General features: G+C 51.3%; 1 protein-coding gene across 5 annotated transcripts in view; it reads left to right on the forward strand.

Moving 5' to 3' along the window:
• EFCAB8 (EF-hand calcium binding domain 8) overlaps nt 1-19,887 on the forward strand; it is a 108,114-nt gene that overhangs the window by 44,798 nt on the left and 43,429 nt on the right. For 4 of the 5 annotated variants that reach the window (XM_017884134.1, XM_017884132.1, XM_017884133.1 and 1 more), the window contains 8 exons: nt 6,511-6,578; nt 6,774-6,925; nt 8,197-8,334; nt 9,723-9,833; nt 11,694-11,921; nt 13,016-13,086; nt 17,527-17,731; nt 18,907-19,119. In XM_017884134.1, coding sequence (XP_017739623.1) covers nt 6,511-6,578; nt 6,774-6,925; nt 8,197-8,334; nt 9,723-9,833; nt 11,694-11,921; nt 13,016-13,086; nt 17,527-17,731; nt 18,907-19,119 — 1,186 coding nt within the window. The remainder of the gene's footprint in view (nt 1-6,510; nt 6,579-6,773; nt 6,926-8,196; nt 8,335-9,722; nt 9,834-11,693; nt 11,922-13,015; nt 13,087-17,526; nt 17,732-18,906; nt 19,120-19,887) is intronic. The other variant, XM_017884135.1, reaches the window with a different exon arrangement.

Here is a 19,887-nt window from a genome sequence, read left to right on the forward strand (position 1 = left end):
TTTGTGATGGAGTTTCGCTCTTGTTGCCCAGGCTGGAGTGCAATGGTGCGATCTCGGCTTGCCACAACCTCCGCCTCCCGGGTTCAAGCGATTCTCCTGCCTCAGCCTCCCAAGTAGCTGGGATTACAGGCATGCACCACCATGCCCGGCTAATTTTGCATTTTTAGTAGAGACAGGGTTTCTCTATGTTGGTCAGGCTGGTCTCGAACTCCTGACCTCAGGTGATAGGCCCGCCTCGGCCTCCCAAAGTGCTGGGATTACAGGCGTGAGGCACCGCGCCTGGCCTACTTCTGTTCTTTTATTGTGTGGCTTCTACTGTGCAGTTTATGGTAGATCAACTGGCAGGTATGTTCTCTGGCGGAGTCTTGCTGCTGGGTTGCTCTTGACCCTATAATTTTCCTCCGGCCCCTAGTCTTTTCCTTGAGCCTTTGGGGCTGTGACATTTTGCTTCTGCACAGGCTGAAGAATGAGCCCCAGGAGAGTCTTTTTTGGGGAACAGCAGGAGATTTGAGGCCTGTATTGGGGAAAGACTGGGTGAGGCCAGGGTTGGGTTGGGGCAGAGACCGAGGGCCATTTAGACCCCTGTCTGTCCCTTTCTGTCCTGGTTGTTTTTCAGGGGAAATTTCAATCCTGAGATGATAAAGCTAATTTAGTCCAACTCCTCATTTTACAGATGGGAAACCCGAAGCTTAGGGAGGGGAAGTGACTGTCTTAGAGCAGACACTTGAGCTGGAGTTTTATCTTGGGCCTCATTGTATGTCCAGTGCTTTTTTTTCTTTTGTTTTTGAGACGGAGTCTTGCTCTGTCACCAGGCTGGAGGGCAGTGGCACAATCTCGGCTCACTGTAACCTCCGCCTCCTGGGTTCAAGCGATTCTCCTGCCTCAGCCTCCCTAGTAGCTGGGACTACAGGCGTGCGCCCCCATGCCCAGCTAATTTTTGTATTTTTGGTAGATACGGGGTTTCACCATGTTGGCCAGGATGGTCTCAATCTCTTGACTTTGTGATCTGCCTACCTCGGCTTCCCAAAGTGCTGGGATTACAGGCATGAGCCACCGCGCCTGGCCTTTTTAACCAAACAGTGCACTGTGTGCATTTCTAGACAAGTCCTGGACCTCCCTGCAGGCCAGAAAAGGGGGCCTCTGGGAATGTCTGATGTGAAGGGGAGGTTTCAGTCTTGGGTTCAGTGCTTTGAATGGGGCCTTGTGGTGGGAGTTTGCTTGGAGTTGTTTGGAGTTGTTTGCTTGGAGTTGTTTGCTTGGAGTTGTTGCTGTCTGCACTGGTGGTGATATCACTTAGTGTATATCAGGGGTGTCCAATCTTTTGGCTTCCCTGGGTCACATTGGAAGAAGAATTGTCTTGAGTCACACATAAAATACACTAGCACTAACAATAGCTGATGAGCTGAATAAAAATCACAAAAAATCTTATAATGTTATAAGAAAGTTTATGAATTTGTGTTGGGCCACATTCAGAGCTGTCCTGGGTTGCATGAGGCCCGTGGGCCGTGAGCTGGACAAGCTTGGTGTATATGTGTTTCATTCAGATCTTGTTTTATTGAGTCCCGATGGCAGGAGGATATCAGGGGATCACCTCACCAGGGCCAGGAGGGCTTCCATGGGCTGGGCCTGCTGCCTTCCTGACCTCACCGCCTCCACCTGCCCACTCAGCTCCACTGGCCTCCTTCACGCTCAGGCATGCTCCTGCCCCAGGGACTTTGCACAGTTCCGCTGTCTGTGGTATGCTCTTGTAATTGATTGACAGATTGAGACAGAGTCTTGCTGCGACACCCAGGCTGGAGTGCGGTGGTGTGATCTCAGCTCACTGAAATCTCCACCTCCCGGGTTCAAGAGATTCTCCTGCCTCAGCCTCCTGAGTAGCTGGGATTACAAGCACGTGCCATCATGCCCGGCTAATATTTGTATATTTAGTAGAGACAGGGTTTCACCATTTGGGATGGTCTTGATCTCTTGATCTCGTGATTCACCCACCTTGGCCTCCCAAAGTGCTGGGATTACAGGCGCGAGCCACTGCGCCCAGCCTTGTTTTTTAAATTAATTAATTTTAAATTAATATTTTCATTATAAAAAGTTTCAAATACACACAAAAATAGATAAAATAGTATTCTTTCATATCACTTAGTAGTTAGTCTACATTAATATTTCCCTGAGTACCTCAGAGTATCTTCTTACAATATTCAGAAGTAGATATAAGCGCGGTTCTGGGATGGTTTTGGGCAGAGAACTAGTGTGGTCTGACTTATGTGTTGCAGGTAGAGTGTCCGTGGGCAGAGGCGGCAGTGGGGACGCCATTGAAGAGGCCACTGCAATAGTTGAGGCTGTATAGGATGGTGGTCTGGAGCTGGGCTGTGTTATAGGATGAAGGGATTGGGGATGTATTTTTGGGGTAAGGTAGAGAATATATTTACACACACAAACACAGAGACACATGCTCCCTTCCTTCAGCCTGGGTGACAGAGCTCTTAAGACCCTGTCTTCAGAAAAGACAAAAGACTCCATTCAGGCCAGACATGGTGGCTCACACCTGTAATCCTAGCACTTAGGGAGGCCAAGGCAGGAGGATGCCTTGAGGCTAGGAGTTCAAGACTGGCCTGAGCAACACAGCAAGATCCCATCTATACAAAAAATTAAAAAATTCGCTGGGAGTGGTGGCACACCCATGCATTCTTGGCTGCATGCAGTGCAATGTACAGGCCAGCAGGTGGCACCATTGACCACTTGCTGGTCTCCCGTTTTGGCAATGCCATCTTAGGGCATAGCCTCTGCGGGTGGGGCCTGGCATTGGCACCCCAACCTCTGCCTCTGGAGTCAGCCTCAGCCTCCAAGGCCTCCAGCCCCCCGACACAGCATGCCCTCCACTGAACTGACCCCTCACCCGGCTCCTCCACCACTCCCAGGGGGCCTAAGCCAGGTGCCTGGGCGTCAACCTGGACAACATCGTGGTTCAGTTCCCACGATGAGGGTCTGGTTCCCCTGCAGCCAGCCTCACCCGAGTTCTCAGATGGTTCGAGCCAGGAGCAAATCTGATGGAGCAGGTGTGGTGGCAGGAGCTGGTGCTGAGTGTGTGGACTGACCCCTGACGTCTCCCCCACTGTCCCCTCTTCCTTCACTTCTGCCACCATCACCTAGTTGAAGCCACCGTCATATCCCACCTGAACTGCTTGCTGTGGCCCTCTTAGCAGCCTCGCCATATCCCCTCAGGGCACGTTCCCTGACCCGCAGCCATCGACAGATCTGATCCAGCCAGGGCCCTGTATGGAGCCTTCAGCGGCTCCTGGCCAGGGCTGTGGATCAGGCCCTGCCGCCTCTCCCATGTCCTCTCATGCCCTCTCCTCCTGGCCCACCTGGTGCCCACCACACCGGCCTTGCACAGGCTGCTCCCTCCAACTGAAGCCTCACCCCTCCCCTGGGCTCCCCGGGGCTGACTCCTCACCCTTCAGGTCTCCGCAGCCCTGGACCCTACTCAGAGAGGCCGGCAGAAGTGAGCCTCCTTCTGTTGTCCTTCATCAAAGCCATGTGCTTACGTCCCTTGCAGGACTTGCCAGGATTTGTAAGTGTCCGTCTCCCTTTGGTGTGTCCGCTTACTCCTGCTGTTTGCCTCTAGAAGGAAAACCCCCTATGGCAGAAGCCTCATGTCTGTGCCCCTGGTAATCCTGGCAGGAGTAGGAGCCAGGAAACCTTTGTTGATGGATGTGTGGACCGGCCTGAAGTAATTTCTGCTAGCAGTTTGGTGGCCATTCTTCCAGAATATTTTTCGGCAGCACATATACTTGTAGAGGGAGGAATATCTGGTTTGGCAATAAGTGAAATGTGTGTACTGCCATCTGTTCTCTTTGAAGCTTTAATTTTTAGAGGAATCCTTGTGGCTCTGGAGAGATGATTTAAAGGGGAGCAAGGCTGGAGATGAAGGAACTGGCTGGGAGGCTGATACGGCAAAGTCAGGGGCCTGGGCTGGCAGCGGTCATGGGAGCGGAGGGAAGTGGGTAAGGAGGACTTGGGGCCAGGCTGGATAATGGGAGCCACGATGTTGTCCAGGTTGACGCCCAGGCACCTGGCTTAGGCCCCCTGGGAGTGGTGGAGGAGCCGGGTGAGGGGTCAGTTCAGTGGAGGGCATGCTGTGTCGGGGGGCTGGGGGCCCTATTACAGATGCCTTTGAAGGGAGTTTTTGGTTTTTTTGTTTTTCCTGAGGCAGGGTCTTGTTTTGTCACCCAGGCTGGAGCTCACTGTAACCTCAAACTCCCAGGCTCAAGCGATCCTCCTGCCTCACCTTCATAAGTAGCTGGGACTGCAGGTGTACCATCACACCCAGCTAATTTTTAATTTTTTTGTACAGATGGGATCTGGTTGTGTTGCCCAGGCTGGTCTTGAACTTCTGGCCTCAAGGGATCCTCCTGCCTCGGCCTGCCAAAGTGCTGGGATTACAGGCATGAGCCACCGTGTCTGGCCTGAATGGAGTCTTTTTGTGTTTTTCGTGTGCAGGTTCTTGCCCTGTCCCCCAGGCTGGAGTGCAGTGGCATGATCACAGCTTACTGCAGCCTCAACCTCCTGGGTTGGATTCTAGCAATCCTCCCACCTCAGCCTTGCAAGTATTTGGGACTACAGATGCATACCACCAAGCCCAGCTAATTTATTTTTTGTAGAGGCGGGCGCTCACTATGGTGCCCAGGCTGGTCTTGAACTCCTGGGCTCAAGCAGTCCTCCTCCCTCGGCCTCCTAAAGTGTTGGAATTACAGGTGTGAACCACCACACCTGAATAGAGGTTTTTTTTTTTTTTTTTTTTTTTTTTTTTTTTTTTTTTTTTTTTTTTGCGGGGTGGGGGCAGCGGGTACTGAGTCTTTCTCTGTCACCCAGGCTGGAGTGCAGTGGTGCAATCTTGGCTCACTCCTGCAACCTCCACCTCACAGGTCCAGGCGATTCTCCTGCCTCAGCCTCCCGAGTAGCTGGGATTACAGGCACATACCAGCATGCCTGGCTAATTTTTGTATTTTTAGTAGAGACGAGGTTTTACCACGTTGGCCAGGCTGGTCTGGAACTTCTGACCTCAGGTGATCCGGCCGCCTTGGCCTCCCTAAGTGCTGGGATTATAGGCGTGAGCCACTGTGCCCAGCCAGAATGGGGTTTTGAAGAGTGTAGTAGAAGGAGCTGGCGGGGCAGGATGTTGTGGATGAGAGGCATGGGCATGGGCATAGGCACAGAGCATCTGGGGCACTCAGGCCTGTGAGGGCTGCGGGGCCCTGGCCTTCCTGGAACTCCTGTCTGGGCCTCTCTGGCCCTCTGAGCCTCACCTGGCCCTGATGATCCTCTCCTCTCCTGGATCACTGCTTACTGAAGTTCCTGTCTCCTCCTGCCGTGTTCACCGTAGGTCTGAATCCTGACCCCTGTGTGGGTGGAGTAGTATTTTTTCTTCACCCATTGCAAGGTTTATGGCTGAGAACCTGATAACAAAAGGCAGGTGAACAAGAGAAAAGCATGCACATTTAAGTTTCATGTGACATGGGAGCCTTCCGAAAAAAAAAAAAACAAAGAGACAGGGACGCCTGTGTATTTTTATGCGAAGTTTGATGAAGAATGGACAGTCATGCAGGATGATTGGACTAGTACCATCTGATGGCAGTAAACTGTTTGTCCAGATCCCCCTCTGTGTCCCTGTGTCTTCAGAAATAAGGACATTCTGGCTGGGTTCAATGGCTCATGCCTGTAATCCCAGCACTTTGGGAGGCCATGGTGGGCGGCTCACCTGAGATCAGGAGTTCCAGACCAGCCTGGCCAACATGGTGAAAGCCTGTCTCTACTAAAAATACAAAAATTAGCCAGGCATGCTGGCAGACACCTGTAATACCAGCCACTCAGGAGGCTGAGGCAGGAGAATCACTTGAACCTGGGAGGTGGAGGTTGCAGTGAGCCGAGATCGCACCACTGCACTCCAGCCTGGGCGACAGAATGAGACTCCGTCTCAAAAAAAAAAAAACAAAAAAGGACATTCCTTTCCCCCAGGTATAGGTATAGAGTGGGCACCAATGGAATCAGTGTTCTATGACCTGCTTCAGGGAGAAGGCTAGGGGAAGGCAAGCGTGGCCCTCCCCAGCTTTTTTCTTGGTTTGTATCATGGATGGGAAGATGCCTATCCTAGTACAGTTGATGTGAAAATCAAATTTGCCCTTGGAATGATGCCAGATGCTTTACAAATGTCAGGAGTAGCTCCTGCCTGGGAGCTGTCTATACCTGGAAAGTGGCATCTGCCCTGTGGGCTGTTGGTTTGGGGTCGGGACCAGGCTGCTGCTTTTCCTGTGGTGCTGAGCCCTGACTTGGCGGCAGAGTGAATGCTGGGTGGTCTCTGGGGCTGCTCCTTTCCTAGAATGGAGAGGTAGTGACTTCTCCCTAGACCTCCTGGGAGACTCTGCCTCCAGCTCCTCCCAGCCCAGGCTCAGTCTCAGAGGCTCTCTTAGGGCCACTGCTCCCGGCCCTGCAGCCCTCACTCCTTTGATATTGTAGGTTGTCAGTGCTGCATGTAAGGAAGGGGATTCTTTGCTTTGATTACTGCCCAGAGAGGAACTTCCTGGGTAAGTCGTCTTCATGTCACCCAGAAGCTGCTGGAGGGAGGGCTGCTGGGGATGGGGGGACCACCAGAGCTCAGGAGAGGGCTGCACAGCTTCTGGTCCTGCTGCTCCTGTCCCCACTTCTGGGCACCACCTTCATCAGTGGGTGAAGGTCCCCAGTGGAGGCCCCTGGGACTGACACCCACGTCTTTACCCCAGTGACTGGTGGCTACGATGCCTTCATCCGCCTGTGGAACCCCTTTGTCTCAAAGAGGCCCGTGTGGCTGATGAAGGGGCACCAGACCTCAGTGACACACATCCTTGTGGACAGCAGGAACAGCAGCATCCTCATCAGTGTCTCCAAGGACAAGGTCCGCCCCGACAATCCACCCAACTCCTTCTGTTCCTCAGGGAAACACATTAGCCAGAGGAATGGCATGACCTCCATGCCCACTGCCCCACAGCTGGCCAAAGGCCTAGCGGGGGGGCCCCAGGTGGAAGGAAGACGAGGGTGGCCATGGGCCTCTGAGCATGTCCCCAGAGCTGGGTTCCCAGGTAGCCCAGCCTGGCTTCTTACTTTGTGACCCTGGCAAGTCCTTCGCTTTTCTGAGCCTCAGTCTCCCCATCCATAGAATGGGCTGTTGAGTAGTTTAGAGAACCAGCAGCAAAACAGCAGTGCAGCATCCAGCGCAGGGGAGCTGTGCAATGCATGGCAGCCGTTCACCTGTGCTGCCCTGCCCTCGATCTTCACCTCTCAGCTGCTCTAGTGACCCCTCCTCAGCTGCCTGGTCATCAGGGCCGGGCTTGGCCTTTCCCACATGCCAGGGCTCCCACTCGGGACCTGCCACTGTGCTCCTCTGCAGCTGTAGGCTCAGAATACTGCCCAGTCTGCTGGGCTGTGGTCCTGCAGTGCTTGGGGCCCTCCTTTAGGGGACAGGTTATGTTTTCTGGGACTCTGGAGATGAATTGTCAGGGCCCTCAGGGTCACCCAGACCACCCTCTCCAACATATCCACACACCCTCCTGTCTGGAATTTTCCCAGAAGCCCTGGGAGCTGGGATCATCGCCTCTGATGAAGGGTCTGAGTCTGGGGGCATGGGGACAGGGACGGGCTCCCTGAGGTCCCCAGTCAGCCACGGGCAGAGGATGCCTCCAAGAAGTGAGGGTCTTGGAAGGACTTCCGTGGGGCCCTCTAGGGAAAGTTCCTTCACCTGGGAGGAATGGGAGGGGCTCCTCTGGGGACAGGCAGGTCACTGTGGCAACTATGTTGGTAGCCACTGTCGGACTGTGTCCCAGGCTGGAGTGGCAGCAAGGGAGGGCCTGGGGCCAGCATGTGCTGCCTGGCTTGGCTTTTGTGCCCAGCCAGTGAATTCAGCTGCTCCAGCAGGGTGGAGGCCTGGGGGCAGGCTTGGGGGTGGAGCTGTGCCTGGCCCTCACTCACTGTGTACTTGGGTTATCTGAGCACAAGAGTAGCCTCTCTGCTGCTGGGTGTGACAGTGCCAACACCATGTGTGTGTGTTGGAAGTGCTTGGACGGACGATGTGCCCTGGGCTTGTCCGTCGGAGGCACCCCCAAGGCTTCAGGAGCCAGCTACATCCCCGAGCACCCATGCTCAGCCTCTTGCCTATTTCCCATCCCCCAGAATATTCGCGTGTGGGACATGCTGGACTACATATGCCTCCAGTCCTTCTGCGGGAAGTTTTTTGTCCTGGGAAACTGCCCCATCACCAGTGCCTACTTCTTCGAGAAAGACAATACCCTCATCTGCAGCACCTACTCAGTGAGTGCTGTCCCAGGAGGGAGTGGGGTCGAGGCCGCAGGTAGAGGGCCAGGGTCTGAATCCCATGGGACACCCAAGGGGTGGCCGTGTCCTGTCCCTCCTGGGACTGCTGAAGTGGCTGGACTCTGTGGCCTGGCCTGTGAGGGGCCGTGTCTTGGGATTTCCTGAAATCCTGTTTCTAGGCTCCCAGCCTGTCTCTCTGCAGCTGCTGCTGCTGTCTGCACTGTCCCCACTCAGCTTCTTCCTCTAGGAGCCACCCTGAACCTCAGGCTTGTCAGGAGCCCTTCTTCCATGTTTTCTTGGCCCCATTCTCTCAGTCACGAGCCTCATAACTCTGTCCTGTCACTATTACGTGACTGTTTTTCCTGCTAAGTCATGAACTCTGGGAAACAGGGGCCACGTCTGAGCAGCGTCTCTGCAGGAGAGACCCTGGGGGAAACTGAGTCACAGAGAGGAAGGCCATCTGTGACTCAGGACTCAGCTGGAACCCCTGCGAGGTCTGTACTGACCCTGAAGGACAGGAAAGATTGGGACAAGTACGAGGGGCTTCCTGTGGAGGATGGGGGTAAGGGGGCCCACAATAAGATGGAGGCTTGGGGAGCTGCAAGGCTGAGCCACAGCCCATAGATAGGAGCAGAAGCCCAGAAAGGAGATGTGGGGGCCACTGTGCTTGAGCTCCATGAAGGCCTCCCATGCTCTGTGGGCTGAACCACCCTGGCTGGTGACACATTTGTCATCCTTATGCACTTGGCTAGCTCTCCCCTAGACGGCAGTTTTCTTGAGAAGGAAGGTCATGGGTTCCTTTATCTCCTTGCTGAGTGCCAGACAGGTGGTCAGCATTTGTTGAATTAAATAGGCCTTTGAAGTTCATTTCAGATCACCAAACCTTATCAACCCCCTGCCTTTTGTCGTGAACTGAGAATATATGACAAAGATACTGTCCCATCTCTCTAGGAACCTACAGGGTAGAAGAAAAACAGATAATTTCAGTAGAAAGTGCTATGTGTTACAGTAGAGTTGTGTGCTAAGTGCTTTTTGGAACACAGAGGAATCCTTAGCAAGGGGGAGGCAGGGAGGGCTTCCCGGAGGGAACATCTGACTGAGGCTTCAACTTCTCACAAGTTAGAAGGTGAAAGGGACCTTGGACTTGGAATTTGGGGTTTTAGGAACACTAGGGTTTGGGAGGCTCAGTCCCGGGGAGCAGGACCATGGAATAGGGTGGAGGTATCTGCAGGCCTGCTGAGGAACCTGGAGTCTTGCTGGAATCAGGCCTGCATGTGGTCAGGATGTCTTGATGTTGTGATTTATTGGAAGTTTTTCCTGGCGGCCCATCATTGTGAGCAGGGCCCTTCTGACAGACGAGCTCTCTGCCCTTTCCTCACCTACAGATTGGGATCCTAAAAGGGTACTTAGAGGCCCAGGGACCTATCAAAGCAAGGAAGAGGACCACTCATTGCTCACCCCTGTGTGCTGTCCTCTACAGCAAGATCTTGAAGCAGGTGAGTGGCCCAGGGCTCGCCTCTGAGGCTGGTAGGAACACCAGGTGACACAGGAGAGGACCAGACCTCCCTGTGTGCCTGGGTCTGTAGTCAGCTCCCATGGCACACTGGGAACTCTTACAGCCTTGATGGTGGTGCTGGGGCAGTGGGATAGACACAGAAAGCAGCTCTGCAGATGAGCTGGCGTGGTATCAGCTCGGAGCTCCATCCATTAGCCATGGGCTCGCGTAACTCCTCTGAGCCTCATGCCTTTGGCTGAGCGCCTTGGGTTGGCTCTGGACCGGGCCTTCTTTCCATGGAGTGTGAGACGGAGGGCTAGTTGTGGGGCGCTTTCCTAGGTTCCCAGAGTGGGTGCTGTTCTTGGGCATCTCTTTCCAGGGAAGCCATAACTTGGCTTTGTTCATTGTAGGAAGGGAGGGAGGCCCAGGCGCAGGCAGCACCTTGGTCCTGCGTGGAGTCTCTGGGTTGGACAGGGCAGCTGGGCATGAGGAGTTGCTTCTGAGGTGTGAGGACAAGAGGGGCTGCTGCCTGAGGCCCTCTGCTCACTCCCACCCACTGGGGCCTCTTATCTGGCCGAGGCTCTGGACAGGGGTGCTGCATTGGGTGTACAAGCCTAGAGCCCCCCCATTCTGGGCTTCTCTCCCATCCTGGCTCCTGCCACCACCACCTCTCACTGCCTTAGGGCTTAGGCTCTTCAGTACCTTAAAAAAGTTTCTTTAGAATTAAAAAAAAAGGCCGGGCGCGGTGGCTCAAGCCTGTAATCCCAGCACTTTGGGAGGCCGAGACAGGCAGATCACGAGGTTAGGAGATCGAGGCCATCCTGGCTAACATGGTGAAACCCCGTCTCTACTAAAAAAAAAATATACAAAAAACTAGGCCGGGCGATTGGCGGTGTGCGGCCCGCCTGTAGTCCCAAGCTACTCGGGAGGCTGAAGGCCAGGCTGAGAATGGTAAACGCTGATGAGGCGGAGCTTGCCAGCTGAGCCGAGATCCGGCCACTGCACTCACAGCTCTGGGGACAGAGCTGAGACTCTGTCTCCCCAAATAAAAAAAAAAAAAAAAGAATATAAAAAAGAAAATTTTACAGCTTTTCTAGATATTCTCATTAGGGAGGGTTAGTCCAAAACCACCTCACCGGCTACTTTTTTTTTTTTTGCCATGGTCTTGCTCTGTTGCCCAGGCTGGAGTGCAGTGGGATCTTGGCTCACTGCAACCTCTGCCTCCTGGGTTCAAGTGATTCTCCTGCCTCAGCCTCCCGAGTAGCTGGACTTACAGGCATGCACCACCACCCCCGGCTAATATTTGTATTTTTAGTCGAGACAGGGTTTCAACATGTTGGCCAGGCTGGTCTCAAACTTCTGACCTCAAGTGATCCACCCACCTCGGCTTCCCAAAGTTTTGGGATTACAGGCGTGAGCCACTGCACCCGGCCTCACCTGCTACTCTTGCATTATAACAATGGTCATGGTGGCAAAATGTTTCATTGAGTGGCATGACCATCATTCTCAACATTTCCCTTCTTAGGAGCAGTTAGTTTATTTCTTATTTTTTTGACGGGGTGGTCACGATTTCTGTTGCTTCAGTAATGTCTTTTCCAGATAGGGATTATTTTCTTTGGCTAGATCCTGGTAAGTGCCATTTCTGAGTTAACAGGTCTTCACCAAACATTCCAGTTTGCACTGCCCTGTGATACAGGGCAGAGGAGGTCCTGTTTTCAAGAGTGGCTTATGCTATAGCAGGGGGCCCTGAACGTCTGTTTTCTCAGTGGATGGAGGGGAGGGGCCAAGGCAGGCTAGAGACCACCCTTGGGAGTGGAGGCCCCGGCCTCTCCAGCAGCCCCCAGCTGTGTGCTCCCTACAGGTGGTGAGTGGCTGCCTGCGCGGCACCGTGAGTGTGTGGGAGGTCGTGACGGGCAGGAAGACGATGGAGTTCTCTGTGTCTGGGGGCCAGCACATGGAGCTGACCGCCATGTCCCTGGATGAGTCAGAGCGGTGCCTGCTCACAGGTTTGCGGGATGGCACAATGAAGATGTGGAACTACAACATTGGCAAATGCCTATTAACCTTTCCCAATCCGGACCAGCTGGAGGTCAGTCTTGCTTGTTAACTAGAGCCAGGGACAGCCTCTTGGGAAGCAAAGCACAGCTCCTGTGACCCTGGGATGCACTATTTTTGGACCTTTCTGAAAGGGTGTTCATCATAGTCAGGTGGCCTGGCATCAAACCGCCCGGAGCCTCTGTGTCTCAGGCATGAAATGAAGACAGCTAACAGTGCCTGGACTAATGGGTTTCCACTAAGGTTAGCTACTGTTGCTCTTTAAATTTGCTAGCACTTCTCATTCCTCATACTGGAGCTTTGGATTGCATTTCTAGCAGTGGGATCAGTTAATTCACAGCCACCCATGGTCACCCCTATTTGGGAAATACCTGACAGTATTATTATAGGGCCAGTCCATGGGAGTGGCATAGGACAAAGCCAGCAGTTCCACCCTAACTTTTGTGACACAGTCCTTTAACCAACTCAGAATGTGTACTTAGCTGGCTAGGCAGTGGCTCATGCCTGTAATCTCAGCACTTTGGGAGGTCGAGGCAGGAGGATCACCTGAAGCCAGGAGTTCGAGACCAGCCTGGCTAATATGGTGAAACCCCCATCTCTACTAAAAATACAAAAAAAAAAAAAAAAAATTAGCCAGGCGTGGTGGTGGCTGCCTGTAATCCCAGCTACGTGGGAAGCTGAGGCAGGACAAGCTGGGAGGTGGAGGCTGCAGTGAGCCAAGATCGCACCATTGCACTCCAGCCTAAGCTGCAAGAGTGAAACTCCATCTTAAAAAGAAAAGAAAAGAAAAGAAAGTATACTTAGCCAAGACGCCAGGGGTTGAGTACTGCTCCAGATCCTATCACTCAGTAATGACTTGACCTTAGCCAGGTCACTTGCCCATTTCCCAGCTATTCTCTCTGTAAAATGGACATGGATGCCTACTCTATCTGCCTACCCTAAGTCCATCAAATGAGGGAATAGGATGTGAGCGCATGATGAAAAATATATGGTGGTATCAACTGTAGGTGATTCTCATCATCATTGAGAGGTTTGACTTCTTGCTTGGCACCTTTAGGAAGGCATTTAGGGCCCAGAGCCATTTTCCCTGAGAAGTTTTCTAGTTCTGTTTTCTTTCATTTTCAACAGATTAGTGGGATTATCCATATGAACAAAGTGTTCTATGTGGCAGGATGGAGTAAGAGAATCACGCATTTCCTGTGAGTAGAAAGCATGTGTGGTGAGTAGGTCCCAGTAGCTGCATGTTCTCTCTCCAGATGGGTTCCTCCATTCCGAGCTTTCCTGGTGGTTGGAACACCATGCAGGAAGTTAGTGGTGGTTAATGACTGTTGCTTCATCTACTCATCCATCCATTCATTCATTATTCATTGAGGCTAATATATTCTTGGCCTTTTGCTAGGTGCCTGGGATGGATATAAACAAGAATGTTGGAGTCTTTATCCTCCTGGAGTAGCTAGTTCAGTGGGGGAATGTCTTAGTCCATTTGGGCTGCTGTAACAGAATATCATAGACTGAGTTACTTATAAACAACATAAATTTATTTATCAGAGTTCTGGAGATGGGGAAGTTCCAGACAAGGCGCCAGCAGATTTGCTGCCTGGTGAGGGCCCACTTCCTGATTCATAGACAGCTATCTTCTTACTGTAACCTTACATGGTGGAAGGGGTAAGAAATCTCTCTGGGGCGTCCTTTATAAGGGCACTAATCCCATTCGTGAGGGCTCCATTTTCATGACCTCATCACCTCCCAAGGCCCCACCTCCAAATATCCTCGCTTTGGGGATTAGGTTTCAATATATGAATTTTGGGACCAAAATTCAGTCTATGGCATTCTATCCCTGACTTCCCAAAATTCATGTCCTTCTCTCATGCAAAATATATTCATTTCATCCCAATAGCCCCCAAAGTCTTAACTTGTTCCAGTATCAACTTTAACGTCTAAGTCCAAAATATCATCTAAATATCACCTAAATAAAATATGGGTGAGTCTCAAGGTACAATTCATTCTGAAGCAAATTCCCCTCTAGCTGTGAACCTGTGATACTAACATGTTACGCACTTCCAAAATAGAATGGTGGGACAGGCATAGGATAGATACAAGGGAGAGATAGGAAAGGAGAAAGGAGGGACAGGTCCTGAGCAAGTCAAAAATCCATCGGGGCAAATGCTAGTAGACCTTAAATCTCAAAAGATAATCCTCTTTAGCTTGCTGCCCTGCCCTTCAGGCCTGCTGGGATGGCAGTTCTGCCCCTGCAGCTTTGCCAGGCAGGTGATCAGAACCCTAAGACTCTGGGCAGCCCTACACCTACAGATTTGGGGAGCCTTGTCCCCCTGGTGGCTCTATGCCTGGGCCCTGCCCCTGTGGCACTTCCCTGCATGAGCCCCCTGGCCCTGTGGGGCTGCAATTCCAAGGCTGTGGCTCTGCTGGGAGGCCCTGTCCTTTGAAATCTAGGTAGTGGAGGCAGCCATGTCCTCCCAGTTCTGCTGAGTGCAGTCCATGCTGTACCATGGTCCACAGGAGCCACACCTAGAGTGGTCAAGGAGCATGAAGAATGGAGCCTGTGAAGTTAGGTGAGGATGGTAAAGTGTACTGTGGTCCCATGGGCACTGGTGGTCATTCCCTTGAAACCATTCTGCCCCCAGGGCCCTTGTACTCTGGGCTGGTGATGGGAGGGACAGTCCTAATGATCTCTGAATTGCCTTCAGGGTCATTCTTTCATTGTCTTGGAGAACAGCACTGGCTTCTGTTGGGTTGGCTGATCCATACTAATCTCATCAAACAGTGCTTGGCTATGTCTTTAATGATTGTATTAGTTTGTTTTCACACTGCTATAAAGAATGCCTGAGACTGGGTAATTTATGAAGAAAAAAAGGTTTAATTGATTCACAGTTCTGCATGGCTAGGAGGGGGCCTCAGGAGACTTACAATCATAGTGAAGGGGAAGCAAGGCACATCTTACATGGTGGCAGGAGAGAGTGCAAGGGAAACTGCCACTTTTAAGCCATCAGATCTTGTGAGAACTCACTCACTATCATGAGAACAGCATGAGGGAAACTGCCCCCATGATCCACTCACCTCCTACCAGGTCCCTCCCTCGACATATGGGGATTACAATTCAAGATGAGGTTTGGGTGGGGACGCAGAGCCAAACCATATCAATGTTCTATCCTGAACAGGCTTTCTCATTCCTTTCTATATGGATAGGATGAATCTTTTTAAGTTCTGCTTCCTTTTATTGTTTTTTTTTTTTTTTAGACACGGGGTCTCACCCTGTCACCCAGGCTGGAGTGTAGTCATGCGGTTATAGCTCACATCAGCCTCAGCTCCTAGGCTCAAGTGATCCTCCCACCCCAGCCTCCAGAGTAGCTAGGACTACAGGCACATACCACCATGCCTGGCTAATTAAAAAAAATTTTTTTATAGATATGGGGTCCTGCTATATTGCCCAAGCTGGTCTTAAACTCCTGGCTTCAAGCAATCCTCCTGTCTTGGCCTCCCAAAGTACTGGGTTTCAGGCATGTGCTCCTGGATTCTGCTTCCTTTTTGATTAACAGTTTGTTTTTTAAACCATTTCTCTCTTGTTGCATTTTATTATAAGTTGTCAGGAGAAACTAGGCAACTCCTTCATTATGTTACATAGAAATTTCCTCAGTGAAATATCCAATTTCTTATCTTGCAAGTTCTACCTGCCTCAAAACAATAGAACACAAATATGATTCAGCCAAGTTCTTTGCCATTTTGTAACAAGTAGGACCTTTCCTCTAGTTTCCAATAACATGTTTCTCATTTCTGTCAAGACTTCACCAGAATGGTCTTTAACATCCATATTTCCACCAAAATTCTGTTCAGGATTACTTAGGTATTCTCTAAGAATACTGAGGCTTTCTCTGCATCTGTCCTCTTTTCTTTCTAGGCCCTCACTGGAATCACCCTTAATGGTCTATGCGTAGCAATGCAGGCTTTTTCTAGCATGGACCTTCCATCCTCTACCTATTACCTACTTTTTTTTTTTTTTTTTTTTGTTTTGTTTTAAGACAGAGTCTTGCTTTATGGCCCAGGCTGGAGTGCAGTAGTGCAGTCTTGGCTCACTACAACCTCCACCTCCCAGGTTCAAGTGATTCTCATGCTTCAGCCTCCCAGGTAGCTGGGATTATAAGTTTGTGCCACCACAGCTGGCTAATTTTTTGTATTTTTAGTAGAGACAGGGTTTCGTCATGTTGGCCAGGCTGGTCTTGAACTCCTGGCCTCAAGTGATCCACCTATCTCAGTTCCCAAAGTGCTGGGATTACAGGTGTGAGCCACCCTGCCTAGCTGACATTACCTGGTTCTAAAACCACTTCTGACATTTTTAGGTATTTGTTACCATAACACCCCACCCCGGTACCAATTTCTGTCTTCGTTCACTCAGGCTGTTATAACAGAATACCATAGAGTAGGTGGCTTATAACAACAGAAAATTATTTCTTATAGTTCTGGAGGAAATTCTTAGATCAAAGCACTGGCAAATTCAGTGACTGCTGAGGGCCACTTCCTGGTTCATAGATGGCCATTTTCTTACATGGTAAAGAGGACAAGGGATCTCTTTGAGCCTCTTATTTTTGTTTTATTTTTTTAAGAGACAGGATCTTGCTCTATTGCCCAGGCTGGAGTGCAGTGGCATAATTACAGCTCACTGCAGCCTTGAACTCCTGGGCTCAAGTGATCCTTCTGCCTCAGCCTCCTGAATAGCTAGGACTACAAGTGTGTGTCACTATGCCTGGCTAATTAAAATTTTTTTGTGTGTGTAGAGATGTGGTCTTGCTCTGTTGGCCAGGCTGGTCTTGAACTCCTGGCCTTAAACAATTCTCCTTCCTTGGCCCCTCAAAGTGCTGGGATTATGGGCATGAGCCGCCATGCCTAGCCTAGGACCTCTTTTATAAAGGCACTGATTCCATTTGTGAGGGTTTTGCTCTTCTGTCCTAATAACCTTCCAAAGGCCACACCTGTGAATACGCTCACATTGAGGATTAGGTTTTAACATAAATTTCTGGAGAATATGAATGTTCAGTCTATATCAAGAAGGCAGGTACTAATCAAACATTAATACTTTCATTTATAATTATAAAGTATATTAAGTGCCATGGAAAAGTAGGAGTTTCTATGAGGGTTGAATGCGTGGAAACCTGATTTCTTCTTGGGGGCAGTGGTCAAGAAAGTCTCGGTGAAGGTGTGGTGGCTGGAGTGCAATCTGAAGCGTGAGAAGGAAGGGTCTCTGTGAAGTCTTTAGGATAGAATGAGCATTCCAGGCAGAAGGAACACTGTGCTCAAGATCCCTTTCTTTTTAGGGACCTCTGTAAGGCCACTATTCCCCCTCCTTTAAACCTTAATCCTTACCTAGATGTCTGACTGGGGGTGTGTTACGCATTCATTATCTGTAGGATTAGTTTATGTAAAGCCCCTAGGACAGGGCATTTGTAGAAGGCACGTAGTAAGCACTTAGTAAATGAGGTCAATGGGGCATGGCCTCAGCCTAGCCCTGACACCTAGGAGTATCCTCCTCTGAGTCGGCTCCCAGAATCCTCAAGGCTCCAGTGCTTCCCCAGTGGATGGAGCATTAAAGGCTGAGCTCTCAGCCCTCCTGCCTCTGGCCATGTGCACAGGTTCCACAAGACCAAGCCGGTGCTCTTATGCTACCACTGGCAGACCTACCACACGGAGGACATCCTGAGCATGGCCAAGTACCAGAACCAGTTCCTTGGGACCTCCTCCTACAGTGGGGACATCCTCTTCTGGAACCCCGGCACACTCAAGCCCATCTTCAACTTCAATGCCTCTAGGAGCCCCTTGCCCTTGCAGCCCAAGAGGGTATGTTAACAGAAACACACTCTCCTCCCACCCTTCTCTCAGCTGTGAACCACAATCCTGTGGGGCAGGAAGGGTGGGGAGCACCCTGGGAAGCAGGAGGGATAATGGCAACTTGTTTTAGAGGGGGTGGGGAGCTTGGTTACGTAGGTGGTTAGTTTCTGAATTATCCTCATTGGACAGATGAGAAAGTGGAGGCACAGGGAGGTTAAGCACCTTGCCTAAGGTCGCACAGCCAAGAAGGCGTAGATCCAAACCCAGGCAGTCTGACTTCAGAGGCTGGCAGTGCTGGTCCTGCCATCTTTAGTAGATTACGCACTCCTTTCCCATTGCTACTACACATTACCACTCTGGGCTCCCCAGTAGGGACTTAGGAAACCCACACAGTCTCCAAATTCCCGTATCTCAGCAGATCAAAGCAGGAAGGGACCTTAGGGGCCGCCTCATCCAGTGGTTTTCCAAATGTGTTGGAGAGAGATGCTTGGAACCTACTGCAAGGGGGCTCTGGTTGTTGGGGTTTCCCCCAGAATAGCTCAGCTTTTTGTCTATTTTATGCTTCGGAGCTTCCCTTGAGATTGAAGAAAGCCTCAAAAATATTTGCAAACGGCCAGGCGCGGTGGCTCAAGCCTGTAATCCCAGCACTTTGGGAGGCCGAGACGGGCGGATCACGAGGTCAGGAAATCAAGACCATCCTGGCGAACACGGTGAAACCCCGTCTCTACTAAAAAAATACAAAATCTAGCCGGGCGAGGTGGCGGGCGCCTGTAGTCCCAGCTACTCCGGAGGCTGAGGCAGGAGAATGGCATAAACCCGGGAGGCGGAGCTTGCAGTGAGCTGAGATCCGGCCACTGCACTCCAGCCTGGGCGACAGAGCAAGACTCCGTCCAAAAAAAAAAAAAAAAAAAAAAAAAAAAATTTGGAAACTACTGTCCATTTTACAGATGAGGAGACTGAGTTCCTCATGGGAGCAGTGTCTTGCCTGTGGGTACTCAGGGCATTGCAGCTGGCCAGGAATGGGGTTAGAAGCTCTGGTCTGATGCTTTTAAGGGGGCTAGGTTTCTGGGAAGCAAGCCCTGGGGGGCTGGAGGGTCCTGTGGTATTGGCATTGATCTGGGGCAGCCCAGAATTTACCTCTAGGACATTTCAATGCCTTAGGGGCTGCTTTCTCCTTGGTACAGGTGAAAGATGTGAACAACTGCCTGCCTGAGAGCCACGGGCCCAGCAGACCCTGTGTGGAGCGGGAGAAGTGGGTATACAAGAACCCCAGGAAGCTCTCCAGTCTCAGCCCCAAGTCTGCGGCCAATACCAACCTGAGGCAGAGCCTGGTGTCGGCTCCCCCAGTGATGAGGCGCTGGAGAGACAAGGAGCCAGTCAGGCCTGTGTCCCAGCAGGTAGGAGCAAGAGCCCAACCAGAAGGCTACCCTCACTTTCCAGCTGCCGGCCTTCACACACCTGCTGTGTGTGTATTTTCTTATTGGGATGTACTTTTTCCAGAGTGCCTTTAGGTCCCTAAACTCACTTGTTTTGAACATTGTGGGCCTGGGGAGGGCACCCTCTGGTTTTAGTCCCACTGTGTCTAACCTGGAGCTGGGGCTAGGTCCCTTTCCAGGGCATGGCTAATACCAGGCCTAAAAGTCTGAAAGCTGAAAGGCAGAACCCAAAGAGAACACAACCCTGAAAACCTAAAATTGGAAGTTAGATCCTGGGCTGCATTCTCAGTCCTCAAGCACAAGTCACCTGACCTTGGCCCAGGTGCAGAGGGAGCCATCGGGGCCTCACCTGCTCGGAGACCAGGCTGCAAGAGTCTGAGACCCAGATACAGACAAACCACTTTCTTCCTCCTCTGAGCCTCATCTCTGCCCCAGGACTAGCCCTTCCAAGAATGGCTGACAGTTCTATTTTGCGGCGAATAGGGAGAAAGAGAAGGAGGAGTTACTCTTTCCCTACTTGCAGGGGATGGCTCACCTTTGAACTTTCAGCAGTGAGTACAGTATTCCAACAATCAGTGCAATAATCTCCTGTATGGGGCAGGAGGAACCAGTGAGATTGTTCTTGCAGTCAAAGTCTGATTTCCATTCCTAGAAGCTGAGGCTTGAGTGAGAAACACCACCTTCCCCAAACACGCAATAATTGCTAGGCATAAGGCAGTCTAGACCTAG

This window comes from Rhinopithecus bieti, unplaced genomic scaffold (assembly GCF_001698545.2).
Source record: "Rhinopithecus bieti isolate Rb0 unplaced genomic scaffold, ASM169854v2 scaffold_14455, whole genome shotgun sequence".
Lineage (NCBI taxonomy): Eukaryota > Metazoa > Chordata > Mammalia > Primates > Cercopithecidae > Rhinopithecus > Rhinopithecus bieti.